The sequence below is a fragment of the Anabas testudineus genome, chromosome 10, assembly GCF_900324465.2.
Source record: "Anabas testudineus chromosome 10, fAnaTes1.2, whole genome shotgun sequence".
Classification (NCBI taxonomy): domain Eukaryota; kingdom Metazoa; phylum Chordata; class Actinopteri; order Anabantiformes; family Anabantidae; genus Anabas; species Anabas testudineus.
The window spans coordinates 12,306,812-12,321,595 of NC_046619.1; the positions used below are offsets into that span (position 1 = coordinate 12,306,812).

Genomic DNA, 14,784 nt, shown 5'->3' on the forward strand with positions numbered 1-14,784 from the left:
TTGTGTTCTACTACTTTTTTTTTTTTCTATTGCAAAATTTGGGAAAGAATTTGGGAAGAACTCAGATCATAACACGCATCAGATATGTATTATGATGTTTTTTACCTATAGTTTCTATTGATTATTTTCTCTGTTTGTTTGTTTTTTATTCAAAGAAGTGAAATTATGGAGAAAAATATCCATCACGGATTCAAGGTACCAAAGTATCACCATCATCAAGTGTCATCAAGTTGCCTGTTTTCTCTGATCAACACTTCAAAAGATATGAATTCCTTGCTATCCTTTACTGTTAATTAACAAATTCATTACTAAATTAATAATTTCTCCTCTAAATGGTCAAATGTGTAATTATTATAACAATCAGTAGAGTAAGATTCACACAGCCCTACTAATGTGTACTAATATCTTCAGCAGCAGATATATAAATGTCAGAAAACATCCTTATTAGTATTAAGACAAATATTTGAAGAAACTATATTGAATGACCACTGACTGACAGAGAAACACTTCAATTCACACGCCAACGCACACACACACACACACACACACACACACACACACACACACACACAGAGGCTTCAGTCAGCGTGGCAGCAGAGAGTGAGGGGCTGCCAGTGACAGTTGGTGCCATCACTGGTGCTGGCTGTCTGCCACCAGGCTTTAAACCCCCCCTCCTCCCACAGCAGGGAACAAGACGAGCTGTTTATCTGACTTACTCCAAAACTGCCAGCATCAACCTCCCCCACCCACTACTTACCAATGGCGGGCAATGCTCCACACGGCATATCTGCCCTTCTAACTGCCCCCTACCAGCCTAACATCCACCACAAAGCCCCCCTCAAGCCCACCTACTGTTCCCCATATATAGCTAGTGATCTACCTGCATGTGTCCACCTATTCACCCCAACCATATGCCACCAGCATCACCCACTGGTTAAGTCTATAACCCCATAAGGTTTGGTATTTAGCTCTTACTGCAGGTCCCATCAGTGTAAGATCTGGTCCAAAGCAAAGATATTAGAAATGTGCTGTATTTTAAATTGAATGTTTGTCTGCATCACCCATTAGCTTTAGCCAGGAGTACAACCTGTCTGAAATATTCAAGCCAGGGACAACTATACACAAGTTTAGTTTGTGAACAACAGAAATATCAAATAATTGAACACGTATTAAACTATTTTGTCCATCTTTAACAGAAAAATATTTTTGCTGGTTAACACTGACTAACGATAAGTGGTTTCCCACTTGCTTCCTTCTCTTTCTGGTCTACACACCTCAAGTCCAGTTCAGTTTCCTGATCCAGCAATATTATTCTTGGATCTTTAAGCACGGCTAACCAAAAAACAAACAAACAAACAAAAACAAAAACAAAAACAAAAACACTGCTTTAAATTGGTTTAACTTTCTTAAGAGGACCATGGCTAGCTGTTGTCTGCCTGTACTTGGTGCTGGTGGGTTGTTTGCTGATATCTAAGTCTTGGTGCTACATTTCAAATTATTATTTTAAATAAAACATATTGGCTAAGGTTAGCATTTTAATATATTAAACCAGTGTTTGCCTTTTTGCCCAGTGCCCCCTGCAAACAGCATTTGCTTACACAGTGCTTCTTCTCATTTAAATCATGTAAAACATAATGAGGCTGTAAGTATCTTACCACTTCTATGCTTTTACATACGTAGGATGTTTTATGACAGACTTACTTGTAAATATACTTTTTGAGTAGTTTTTCCACCTTTATACAACAGTACAACATTTACAGGTAAACATGTCACAGGCGAAGCGAAGCCTGACATTATCAGCTCCCAAACTGTCCTCCCTCTCAACTGTAAAATCCTCCTCATCATTATAATAATCACCGTAATACGATCATCATCCCTGCCTAGGGAGGGTTTGTTCAGGTACAGTAAATCCATCTCAGCTTGTCCTTTATAACCTCACCCTGTGTGACAGCAGCCTCAGATCTCTATCCTGTTATGGTCGTGCTGTTCAGGCCTCAGACTGGTCCAGTTACTTTGGCGGCAGTGGAGCGTGACCACCCATCCTGTCGCTTGGACCCATTGCCCTGCAGTGAATCTGAGCTGTATTGTTTCCTCTCATCATCTACTCCATTAAACACTTTCAGGGAATCCTCATTCGATCTTTGACATTTTATCAGAACATCTAAGTCTTCACACACGCAGAGAGGCGAGATTATTTGTGTCCAGTGTAATCACACAGGAAAAACACGCAGTTCTGATGAGGAAAGGCTCTACCTTCCTGCCGTGTTTTTGAGGTGATTTACTGTCAACCTCTTGAATCCAAGGCTGGATTATCAACCAGCCCAAAGAAGCAATGGCCCCAGATGCCTGGTAACTTAAAAAAAAGTCAATACACAATGTGATCAGAAAATTCTGTAAATCATATGAACTAAACCAATATATTTTCCTTAAAAATCAATTAATTGATCAGTGTGTAAAAGGTCATAATAAAATAAATATGTCCTGAGGTTAAGATATTCTGGAGTCTTCCTTTGTTTGAGTAGTTAAAAACACAAAATGTTCAGTTTAGTGTTACAGAAAATTGGGGAAACTAAATGAGGAAATCTGAAAAGCTAGTACCTGTGAATTTCTGGTTTGTGCTTTAAAGTTGTTTATAAATTATCAAGATTGTAGACAAATGTTTTTCTGCATTCCTACTGATAGTAAAAAACGTCTTTTTTATATGTCTATATTACAAAATTCAGAAATTATATGATACAATTTCTATAAAATATCCTTAGAATAACTGAATCCGTGTATAACTTGAAACTGTTTTAACTTGTACCTGCCTTTCACTGTGTGGTTTCAAACTAAAGCAGACATCCATACCTCATTAATTTCTTCTGCAAGTCAAAAAGTGGATTCTCAGTGTGTGATACAGATAAATGGACTTTACCTTCTGTAGAGGGAGGGACCCGACTTTAAGACCCCAACACAGTCCAGGCCAACAGCCATTCATCAGGGGCACTGATGTATCCAATCCGACGCAGCAATGCTTGCGACTGTCTGTCTCTGTTGACCTGGTGCTTCTCTCGCTTCCCACCCCCACTCCACCGTGCAGACACACGGTTGCTTAGCAACCCATGAGTAACCTATGGAGAACACATTCGTGCAAACACTCACACATGCGCTTCGAAAACCTAAGGACTCAAAAGGAGGAAGATAATGTGCTCCCACTCCACCCCTCCATCATGCACCGTGACCCCCAATATGTGAAGGGAAACAGCCAAGCGCTAGAGGAGATTCAACCCAGTGACTGCTCTTCACTATTGTGGATTCACACAAATAAAAACCCGCGCACACAAAGCACTCAGCTGTAGCCATCACGTAAATAATGTACATTAAACATAATTATAAAGAACTCCCATCAGCAAATTTTATTTTTTTAAAAAGAACCGTATCACATCAAATTTATATCCAGAACCTCACTTTATATTCTTTGATTGTGACCGATTATTAGAGGATTTAAGCCCATTAGCCATAAAGTCAACATTTTACAGACAAAGAGCATTAAGAGATGAAAGTTAAAAGCTCTGCAGCTACTCCCCAGTCTAACAGTATTAGCACATTAAGTGAGTGTTTAAATACAGTCAACAGACGATGGATCAACTCACTGCCTTGAGCAAGAGACAGCACTGTAATCCCCTAAACGAGGGTTTCACTACAGTAATGGCAACCTGCATGAAACCACAGCCCCTGGGGAATGGTGGGACTGGGTAGATTATGAGCTGCCTTGGGGCAATGCTAAGTCCCTCATAGCCCCCAATACACAACCACAGGAAGAAACTGCTAAGTGTACTCATGTAAACACACACGTACAGTAAAGATGCTTTGAATATTAAAAAAAAAAAATACACACATTAACTTTCACAGGTTTAATGCCACTGATTCATCAGTGGAGGTCAAATGATCCTCTTTCTTTTTACTGTGACATTTTCTGTGACTGTGTTTGTTGAGGAGGGTGTCAGGGGGATCGTTTTACTTGTGGAGGATTATGGGATGGTGATGGAATGATTTTTTGGGCTGAAGGCAATGGGGTTGCAGGAGGTAGTGTGTTTCTCTTTTTTCTGAAATTAAAGCAGCAGCCCTGAGGGCAAGCGAAATAAACTGAAAACGTGTCACATAAATGGTAGAGAGCCCATTAGAGCCCTTCATCCACGGCTGGAAAACATAATGATAACACTATTGCCAGGTGATAAACACTGCCTAGGACATGGTTACCTGACAGGAATGCAGTTATTATTAAATATTGACTGTGGGAAAAAAAAGAGGATGAATTTATATCAAACACACCCACTAGAGGAATGTAGTATAGAGTTGTTAGACTTTGTTCAAATGATTTTATCTATTTTTTCTCAGGGTCAGAAGGTCAAACATGGATAAAACACTATATATTATTGGTTTATATTGATAGAATAGCTACATAAATACCTTTATGCAACACTTATCTTACATAAATTCATAGCAACCGTAGTATAAAGTCCTTCCAGTCTGGTCAACTGTTCATTTGTTGCCTGTCCCCCCTGGGGCAAAGCTGCTTAGAGTAGAAGGAGATTACACATAACCGAATATACAAACAGAAAACAGTGCAAAGCCTACGTGACCCTTGCTTATGAAAAATACACACACACCTATTTTGAGATCCAAATCTGCATATAGATTAGGGTTTGTATCTGACCCTATGCCTTCAACCACACATTAATATAGTACTTACATAGTACATGCACCAAAGGTCTGTAAGAGCTTGTAGCTTTACTCAGTGGGGATTCAATCCTCTCACATTAATGGTAGTTCAGTCACACACACAGATTGCTGTGATCTGACTCATAAATCTATAAAAATAAAACTCTATAAGTGAGACATGCACCCATTCCGATTAATGTCTGCATTTCTCCCTGTTCACAGACGATGTTTGGTCGGCCTAGTTGCAGCCTTACAACTGTTTTATTTTAATAACTGCGAGCATAAAAACCAGGAGAGACAAACACATGTGACCTTTGGGGGAGGGGAGGTCACTGGAGAGGGGTCACTGAATGTAATCTTTCAATAAGCAAACCAAAGACTCAGCAGCCTGGAGAATACATACAGGCACCTGGCCAGGTTTCATTCAGAAGTCGAAGTGAGCGATGGGACAAAAATTTCATCAACCCCCGCACATCCCACGTGTTCGAGGCATTTTATGTTGGCATTTCTGTAAGTAGGTGATCGAGGAGTGAATCCACAGTCGTTCAGTGTAAAAATACTAGCTCTAGCAGCTCAATTGAAACGAATCGAAGCTTCAGGCCTCTGATTTAAATAACAGTGTGCATTTTTTTAATGGTTGGTTTGTTTGAGGAGAATTCCCTTTTTGTTCCACATATGGTGTTGAGAACTGCAGTCGAGAGACAGAACCACAGAGAGGAAACTCAGACTGCTGACGCCTCACATTAACTTTAGCTTATTTTACAAGAACCATGGATTTTGTCCTCCATCACTTACCACAAAATCACATTAACAAGTAAACCTTTCATGGTCAATGCAGTGAAGAGAACCAGTTGTAGGAAATGTTCACTCACATACAGATACATATACATACTGCTTTAGGACAATTTTAAATAATTCAGAAGGGCTGATGTAAAAATGTCCTTGTATTGGTATTTTTGTAAAACAGTCCACACTTTTACACACACTATAAACTGCCAAGAGAACTTAGGTTTTGTGCTTGTAAACACATAAATCGCAGATCTCATATATTCACATTTTGATTTTGCCTTATAAGCACATGCATAAGGACCACTTCAATGAGAGAGATGCATGATGACAAGTGCATCCATCAGGGAAAAAGATGTGAAAATTTGGGGCACATACGTAAAATATGCTGAGAGCAACATTTCTATAAAAAATGTATTTATATATTTCAGCTCGGAGCTATTTCCATAAATCCTTCATATGTCGACACTGCCCCCATGTGTTCAGCAAAGAGTAGTGTAACAACATGAGAGTACACTTTACAATGCATTGACATTTCATGCTGAGGAACAACAGTTTGTACTATTACTGAACTTCACTTTGCAAAAACAGCATGAGAAATTAAAGCACAGTTCTTTAACAATGCAGTCATGTACCTGTTGTAATAACATTTCTATATGAAAGCACAGTCAAAATCAAAATTAGGAGGAGATTGTCTGTACATAAGCACAATGATGAAGAGCCATGCTATCCTACTGCAACATGCCACATGTCTGAATCTAAAACCGACATGACATTCTTTATTGGCTTTATGCAAAAATATTGTATTTCTTTGACTTAAATTGAAATGTACTGTTAAGTGATGTTCCTCTGAACTGAAGCAAGAACATCATGGGAAATTACAATGGCCAGTATTTCCGATTATATGATTATATTATGTTATGTAAAAAACAGCTCACTACAAGAGTCTACCTTTTGGCTTTGCGGTGTACGTCATTAATCACACGAATTTCAATGGTGACAAATATTATGGCTGCCCCACATCAAATCTGACAAAAACAAAACAAAATATCTTAAATACCTTCTGTTACATAAATGCTACTTCAAGTTATCAGTAACACATTAAGGTGGGGCACAATAGGCAATGGAACAACTTCCTAGGGTTTATTTTGCAAACAAAATTGAACTGCAGAACTATTTTTAAAATGCTTTCAAATGGCATTAGTGACAATGTCAGGCTCCTGCTGATCATCAATGTAGTAAGGATCTCCTTGATGGACTCTGTGATTGTGTACCCTCAGGTTCCCCCTGTGAGCAAATCTTTTCCCACACTCTGTACAAGCAAAAGGCCTCTTCCCCATGTGAACATCCCGTTGGTGAGCTCTTAAGTTTCCACTTCGTGCAAAACGTTTACCACACTGGGTGCAGCCAAAAGGTCGCTCCCCCGTATGTGTTCGAGTGTGTACCGTAAGCTCAGAGGGAGTGAGAAAGCTCTTGTCACAAAACTGGCAAGGATGCAGTCTGACTCCTGTGTGGCGTAAAAGGTGCCTGCGCTGGTGGGAAGGGTAGGTAAAACACTTGGTACAGTATGGGCATGTGTAAGGTCGTCCATTACCTCCACCGGGAGCTGGAGGGAGGCCGATAGCATTTGTGTGCCTTAGTGTGAGGGACTGTGAGTTAGACTGTGGTCGGAGAGGGTCTCTGTTGCCAAAGGTTGTGCCACGCCGTGTGTGATTAATGGTGCCTCTTTCAGCTCTGTCCTCTCTAGGTCTCCAGGGTGATTCACCATGAGGAGCTTGGAGTTGATCCTGGCGAGCCACCCTTTGCCCCACGCCCTGGCCTTGCCCTGAGTTGTGATCAGAGTTCTGGTTCTCAGGCTCCTGGTCCAGGAAAGGGAAACAACTATCGTCATCTTCATTGCTGGTCTCACCAGACACAAAACTAGGTCGGAAGCAGGGTGCATCTGTGCCAGTGCTGCTGCTAGCTGGCCCAGAGCAGCTGGTGCCACCTGCTTGCAGGTTCTCCAGACTAGACACCCCACCTGGTAGCCACTCCCCCGGTTGAGCTAGGCTTGGGTCAGTCCTGGGGGAGCAGCGTCCACTCTGGGAGATTGACAGAAAAGGGGTGGTGGCTTGATCCTGGAGGGTTCTGTGGTCGGCACTGCGACTGCCCTGATCCCAGTGAGATACTGCAGAGAAATTAAGAGGAAATGAACGGCTAATACACTTCCATCCCACAGTCTATATTAAAATACCCTTATACTTAACATAGTTTAATGGTTGTCTTGGTGTAAAATTGAAAAGGCTAAATGCTAAATAGCCGATAGTGGAAAAAAAATGTAGTGGCTTCTTACATTTGGGTTTGGCTTGTGTGGCAGACTGGGTATCTATCTGAGTCTGGTCCCCAGCAGCAAGGCTTCCCTCTGTGTCTTGGACAGTGACAGACCCCAAGGATGGTCGTGAAGCAGCACGCTGACGAGAATAAGAAAAACAAATCTGTAAGAGGCAGAAAACCTAAAAAGCCAGGCATGGTCTAAACGTCACTTTTAGCTGTGCATAAAATAATAAAAGAGTGAATACAACAGCCAACATCTAAATAATGAAGAGGCAGCACCTGGTCTCACCTCATGTTTTACTGAAGCTCCCTCCTGGCCTGTGACTTCCTCCTTCAGCCTACTGAGGTTCTGACTGAGTCCTTCTGATGGGTCTGAATTAGACAACACATCATTTCCCAGATTCTGTACTGTGTAAGAAAAATGTACAGTAGATAGTCAGTGTATCTTTAAAGGGTAGTATATTAGTGAAAATGTTCTTAATTATGAGATAATTGAGAATACAGCCTCTTTTCTTGAAACCGTATGCCCACTTTGGAGCAGTTTTCACTCTTCTGTCCAAAGACAATGACAACGACTTGCTGACTAGAAGATCAAATTAGATGTAATACCTGATCCTGTCATGGTCTGCTGCTTCAAGGTGTCCTCTCTGTGTCCTGATGACATCTCCCCTTCCTCGCTCCCTGCACTCTTCATCTTATGTCTCCTCTCGACTTTCTCCAGCTTGCCTCGCAGGATGGAGATCTCCTCAGTTTTCTGCGCCAGCTCCGCCTGCTGTTCACACAGGCTGCCTTCAAAGATCTTGGCGATCTCGCACACAGCGGCTGCCAGCAGAGAGTCCATGACGGTAGCCAGCTGAGCGTGGAAAGCACTCCTCACCGACTCCATTGTCCTACGTTTCTGTGATGATGTTTTAATGTGAACGATAAACTGACAACGCAGTCTTCTCTGTTTGGCCTCCGGATACAGCTGAGGGTCGATCACTGCTCTGCCCTGGCATCTATGAACTGCCATGACATGTTGCCATGCAGAGTAGCGACATAAGCTCCAACAGCCATCTATCGCAGTAACTTGCTTTTCTAACCAAATCGCCTTTGTAATTATCTCTGGACAACCAATCTCAAGAAAGCAATGGTGTTATCTTGTGAGCTAACGCTACTGTTTTATCCAGTCCTGACAAGCCACCTAATCATTTTGTATAATATAAGGACATATACTTAACCACCTCCTAGATAGTTACACAGAAAAACAGATTGTAAACAAGTAATACAGTCAATATTATAACGCAGTTATGATTGCTAACTGACATTGCTACTAATGTTAGCTAGCGTGTAAACAAGAGAGCCAACGAACCGTAGCAACTTAGTCAAGCTGGTACTCAAGCAAGCCGTGTAAATACAACAGAAACAACTAACGAAACGTGTCGGCAAGTCTCCAAAGTCGATGGCCAAATATCTTCAGCGAAAAACGTAGAAAAGCCACGAAAACAGTCCAGTAAGAATCAAAGATGCGGTAACTCCTCATCCGGCTAGCAGGTTCTCTGTGGTGTGATAACGTTGCAAGTCTCGCGATAACTAGCTTGGCGTGTTCAGCTGCTGCAGACCTCTCCGAGATGTTGATGTACACTCTGGATTCCTGTTTTACATTTTCAATAGCAGAATGGTACAAGGTCAAATAATGTAAATTTGAAACGTTGGAATAAAAAATAACCTTATTACACAAAACACCAGGCTAATTGTTTATTGTTGATTTTAATGGAGTCGTCTTGGCAACATGTCAAACAAGGATCATGATCGCATACTTAAATAAAGAGGTCAGTAGTCTTGCAATACCACTTATTACATTATGTGCATTATGATCATTGAAAAGCAATACACAAAACTACTAAAGCAAAAAAACAAATACCTTTTTGTTTCAGAACTCAAAGCATCAGATAGAACAGTGGTCCTCTTAGAGAAGAACAGAACAACATGAATGGAAACTTTAACAATGTATTGATTTGGTTAGCATTGGGAGTAGATTATAAGAAAAGTGAAGTTATATATACCCGTAGATAAGTTATTCCTCCTGCCTTATAGGAATCTAAACTTCACACTGAACCTTGCCAGTGACAACTGCATACTTCCTTGAAGTGTTGTGAATCAACATTTGCCATGTTTTAAGATTTCTGTCAAAATGAGACAGAAGACAATATGAGGGAAAGCCTTACATTTGGCCAAAAAAATACAGTACAGACCACACAGTCCACAGCCAAGCACATCAAAAGACACTCAGGGTATTTAAGTGATGGTGTTTTCTCTAACTTCAAAACAGTGCTAACTGCTATTATGGCAAATAGAAGACAAATGCATATTATTGAACATTGAGCAAAAGCCAAATCAGATTTGGGCAATGTAATAATGACCTGTATACTTTGAGACAAATTTACTTATGATTAACCATTTCTTTACCAGTTGTTTGTGGTGAATACTGACATTAAAGATAAAGTCTGCTTTAAGGCATTGTTGGTTTTTACATCAATGTGATGAATTATCTTAGTATATGAGGTATTCACTGAAAAAACAAATTTCTGTTGCATTGTTTCTCAATTTCCTGAAATAAGCTGCAATATATTACAAAATTTTTCACCAGAATCCTTGGTGGTGGACTTTGGGCATGAACAAAGACATTGTAGCTTTTCCTCTGAGCTTTTACTTTGAAGAGACACATGACAATTTAAGCTACAACAATCGTTAGCCAAATACCTGTAGCATAAAGTGTCTTGTTCTCATGTTTCCCGGTGATACTTTTATTTAAGCAAATCATATGTGAATTATACTTTTTTTTTTTTTAAACCAAAATTATCAATCAGATTAGACTACAGCACTATTTTAATATCTGACAGCAATGTGGAACACTGATGCATTTTTTTTTTTTATATGTCCTATGATTAGATCTCAGAATAAAAACCATGAAAAACTGGACAGCTTAAAGTAAGTCATTAAAAACCGTAAATCAGTAAAAGCACATAGGACATCTAATTTTTCTTCATCCACAGGCAGGTGACACTAACTGTATGCAGGCTTAGCTGTGGCAACGCTCCATGTGGTTCCTCATGCGTCCTTGAATGATAAAACCTTTTCCACAGACCTTGCAGATAAGAGGCCACTTCTTTTGACAAAGTGACACATGCTTATTATAGATTTCTTGTGAGGGAAAAGTCTTCCTGCACTTGTCACACTGGATCGATGGCACAGGACAACAGCTCTGTTTTTTGTGCTTGAATAGCTGTCCACAAGTGCGAAACCTTCCAAGACACTTCTCACATTTGAAGGGCTTCTCTCCTGTGTGGAGGCGAAAATGTTCCGTGAGTTGCCGTTTAGTTTTTACAAACTTCTGACACAACAGGCAGTTGAAACCATCAGAGTTTCGTAAACCCATTGTTTGCCATCTTGGACTACATTCTTTCAGAACATTGTTACAAGTTAATGTATGCTTCTTGTTGTCGCTGGGAGAAATCAAATCCTCTTGATTATCTTCAATGTCCTCTAAAGGTTTGGTCCATGCAAGGTCTCCATTTTTCTCACTGGGATTCATTCGGCCTTTGTGCATTCTTGTCATGTGATGTTTGAGTGCATGATTACTGGGGAATTTCTTTAGGCACACGCTGCAAGTAAAAGGCTTTTCACAGGTATGAAGAGACATATGCTGTTTAAGTTTGCAGCGCTTTCTAAACCTCTTGTCACAGTGTGTACAATGGTGCATTTTGTTCATTGCATCATTTTGGATCGATGATTTACTGTGGCTGCTAGAAGAAGGTGACTGTTCTTTCTTGATGCTCGCCTGTATTTCACTTGGTGAAGTTGTTTTTTCTTCAGAGGATGCAGAATTTGGAGTGTTAGCGTGTACTATTTCACTTGCCAACAATTTCTTGAGTTTTTCACAAGACGGTTTATGATAGTTGAGAGCACTTGGAAAAGGGAACTCTTTTTTGCAACCGCGGCACCTCTTGTGTGATCGGATGTGCACACTTCGGCCAAATGACGTATCAAATGCCTTTTTGCAAAACTTGCAGTTGTAAATTTTTTCACCGTCATTTTTCTCTGTCTCAGCCTTTGTAGATTTGGTTTCTGCTGCTTTTCTTTCTAATCTTTTGGCCTTCACTGTATTTTCTTGCTCCTTTTCTACAGCAGTTCTACGTCTTCTAAGACCCAAACCACTTGAATATTGCCGTTTGATCTCTTGGAGAAATTTGTTGTCACTTCTCACTAATGGATGTCGAGATTCTTGATCAGATGGTGGTGAGCTTCGATCCTGAGTGTGACCGTGCTTCTTGTTTAATGAGGAACCTGTGACAGAAAAAGATAAGCAATTACTTCTGTTCTTCTAAATGAACCCAGATTTGAACCCGTTTGAACATAGAGATCTGAAAATGGTTGTGCACAATGCTCCCCGTCCAACCTGACGGAGCTTGAGAGGTACTGCAAAAAAGAATAGAAAAAACTGCCCAAAAAAAGGTGTACCAAGCTTGTAGAATCATACTCAAAAAGACTAAAAGTTGTTTATGAAAGCGACAGGGTTTCCAAAAAACACTTTTGTAACATTTGCATTCATTTTATTATTATTATTATTGCCACAGAAATGCCCAGATATAAATGTGCTTGGGTTAACTCAAACTAACTGGCATCACAGGTGATTGGCTGGTGTTACTGGCTCTTTTTTATGGTTAAAGATCTCTGGTGTAATTCCAAGGAAGATGAACTGTACTTGACAACTATATTATTTATAAAGTGAGCCTTAGAAGTCATAAAAAAGCTATGTGTGAAAATAAAAGTAAAACTAAGTAAAGATAAACAGTCTGAGAATGCCAAGTATTTACAGCAGCAAAAAATGAATGAAAGAAAGAAAAACTCACCTCTCTTGGACTTCCTGATAACCTTTATTTGTTGATGTGGGTCAATGTGATAAGTTCCCGTCTGAAAAAAACAGACATTAGTGTTTATATTTCCAATAAGAAGCCATGCAAAATAATTCAAACAGGGACGTGGGGAACACACCTCCTGCTTGATGATTGGAATGTTCCACAGAGGAATTGACAGCGTACGTAGTCTTACACTTGGACATGCGACTTCATCTTTTTTGGTCCCAGTCTCGCAACCCAGTGGAGCACACCAGTCATCCGGTACTGCACAAAAACACAAATATAGTCCAACTTCATATCAAAGACATATATTCATTTTACTCTGTGATCTGGTAAGAAACAAATACTTTCTATGTTCTGCCTTTCTATGAACTTAAAATTAATATTATCTTAGATTTGACAACATTGTCAAGTCAGCTTAGAAAATCAAGTTTAAATAAAGACAACAACTCTACACTAGTACCTCTAAAACAACAGCCACTATATTTAAACATAAAATAGATAATAATTCATATTATTATTACAATACAGAGATGTTATTGATCTCATTTAAACACTATACCTTCTACATCAATCTCAGGAACATCCGAAGTTTGTTCAGGGGTGTTCTGAACAGGTTCAGGCTGTTTTTGTGTTTCACTCGTCACAGTTTTATTGTTTTCAAATCCCCTGTCACCTCCACATTCACGTTCCCGCAGCTTGAGCTCTGCTGTCTGTAACTTAATTTTAAGTTGAACAACCTCTTCTCCTTTGTGCGCCAACTCCATCTGATGGTCATGTATACTGTTCTCAAAGACGGTCATTATTTCAAACACAGCACTCCTCAGCAATGAGTCCATGGTTGTGGTCAGCTGGGCTCTGAACGCTCTCTTCAGATAGTCAGACATCTTTAAAGATGGCTGGTAGCAGTTTACAGATGTCCTCAATCGGGAAGTGTTGTGTGATGTTCTACTGTTTTTTTCACCAACCACTATTGCTTATCCCTAAACAGAGATACAAGGTATAAGGCTAGAATCAACAACAAAACAGTATGCTTGAGGGCTTGTTCCACAAATATTACCATGGAACATTAGATTTTTTGTTTTTGCTTTAGCAGACACACACAGTCAGCAATGCATCAACCACAACATAAAGGCATCTTAATTATAAACACGTCCATGCTAGAATTAGGGACGTCCGCCAGGAATTAACATTAACATAATAACGCTGAAATGTGTGTACAACTGGTGAATCCTGGGGCAACCTGGTCCTGTAATGCTGGCTCACTGTTTATAATGAAATCAATATAATTAAGCTGTTTGGCTAACGCAGTTTAGCGTTAGCCAAACGTAAACAAGCCTAAATCAGATTGACGCAAGCTAACGTTTGCTCCGTTTGTGTTTGTACTTTTCTCTGGAGGAAATAACAAACCAATGTTGCTATTTTAAATACATTGGTGGTTTACAGTGAGAAGGACACACTTCCTTAACAAGACATACTGTATATTTAAGATATGCTACACATGGCGGGCTATTGACCGACTATGCAAAACATACTGACCGTCCGGCACAAGACCCACTGCGCGTTGACTGCACTGATAAACCGCAGCTCAGAACCTTGTGTGATAAACAGTAAATCAGCTTATCGACACCTGATAGCGAAATGTTAATTCTGTGCCATTTATTCGTTAAAATTTAGCCAACAGCCACACATTAAACCATCCATCCGCCATTGTTACACAGGCTATCCAGGAAAGGAGGAAAAACACGTCATTACTACGTCATCTTTTGGCGACCCGCGATAATTTGTAGCGTAATCCAACTCCCTAAACTATCTATGATTATACAATTATAAGACCCCGATGATATTTGTAAATATTTGTCTGTATATATATGCTTCTGGAGATGCACATGCTTGAATTAATGTCTTTGTTAAAGGTTATGAAATCATGTTATGTACACAGTGCTTTATAAATTAGTTAAAATCCATTAATGGGCTTTAAGGCAGTGGAAAAATTTCTCATTCAGCATGAGGTTTTGCTTGACTTAAACATTTTTAATTCATTAGTGGGACCTCTCTGATTGGCCATTCTTCCAGAAAGGACAAG

At 39.9% G+C, this 14,784-nt stretch overlaps 2 protein-coding genes across 3 annotated transcripts; both read right to left on the bottom strand.

Annotated features, from left to right (window-relative positions):
* Nucleotides 1–5,627: 5,627 nt before the first annotated feature.
* LOC113160224 (zinc finger and BTB domain-containing protein 17-like) lies at nucleotides 5,628–9,334 on the bottom strand. The gene is made up of 4 exons (XM_026357361.1): nucleotides 8,410–9,334; nucleotides 8,090–8,208; nucleotides 7,820–7,937; nucleotides 5,628–7,654 (listed from the first exon to the last, which is right to left on the bottom strand). Exons 1-4 carry the CDS (start codon nucleotides 8,810–8,812, stop codon nucleotides 6,678–6,680), a joined length of 1,617 nt encoding a protein of 538 aa, XP_026213146.1. The 5' UTR covers nucleotides 8,813–9,334; the 3' UTR covers nucleotides 5,628–6,677.
* Nucleotides 9,335–9,530: 196 nt separating this feature from the next.
* On the bottom strand, nucleotides 9,531–14,563 carry LOC113160223 (zinc finger protein 345-like). 2 transcript variants are annotated; one of them, XM_026357360.1, is made up of 5 exons: nucleotides 14,238–14,563; nucleotides 13,261–13,681; nucleotides 12,892–12,962; nucleotides 12,693–12,753; nucleotides 9,531–12,126 (listed from the first exon to the last, which is right to left on the bottom strand). In XM_026357360.1, the coding sequence occupies exons 2-5, from the start codon at nucleotides 13,583–13,585 to the stop codon at nucleotides 10,862–10,864; spliced, it is 1,722 nt and encodes a 573-aa protein (XP_026213145.1). In that variant the 5' UTR covers nucleotides 13,586–13,681; nucleotides 14,238–14,563; the 3' UTR covers nucleotides 9,531–10,861. The 2 variants fall into 2 exon arrangements, with proteins under 2 accessions (XP_026213145.1, XP_026213144.1); XM_026357359.1 differs by having other exon boundaries at nucleotides 12,835–12,962; nucleotides 14,238–14,560.
* Between the last annotated feature and the right edge of the window lie 221 nt (nucleotides 14,564–14,784).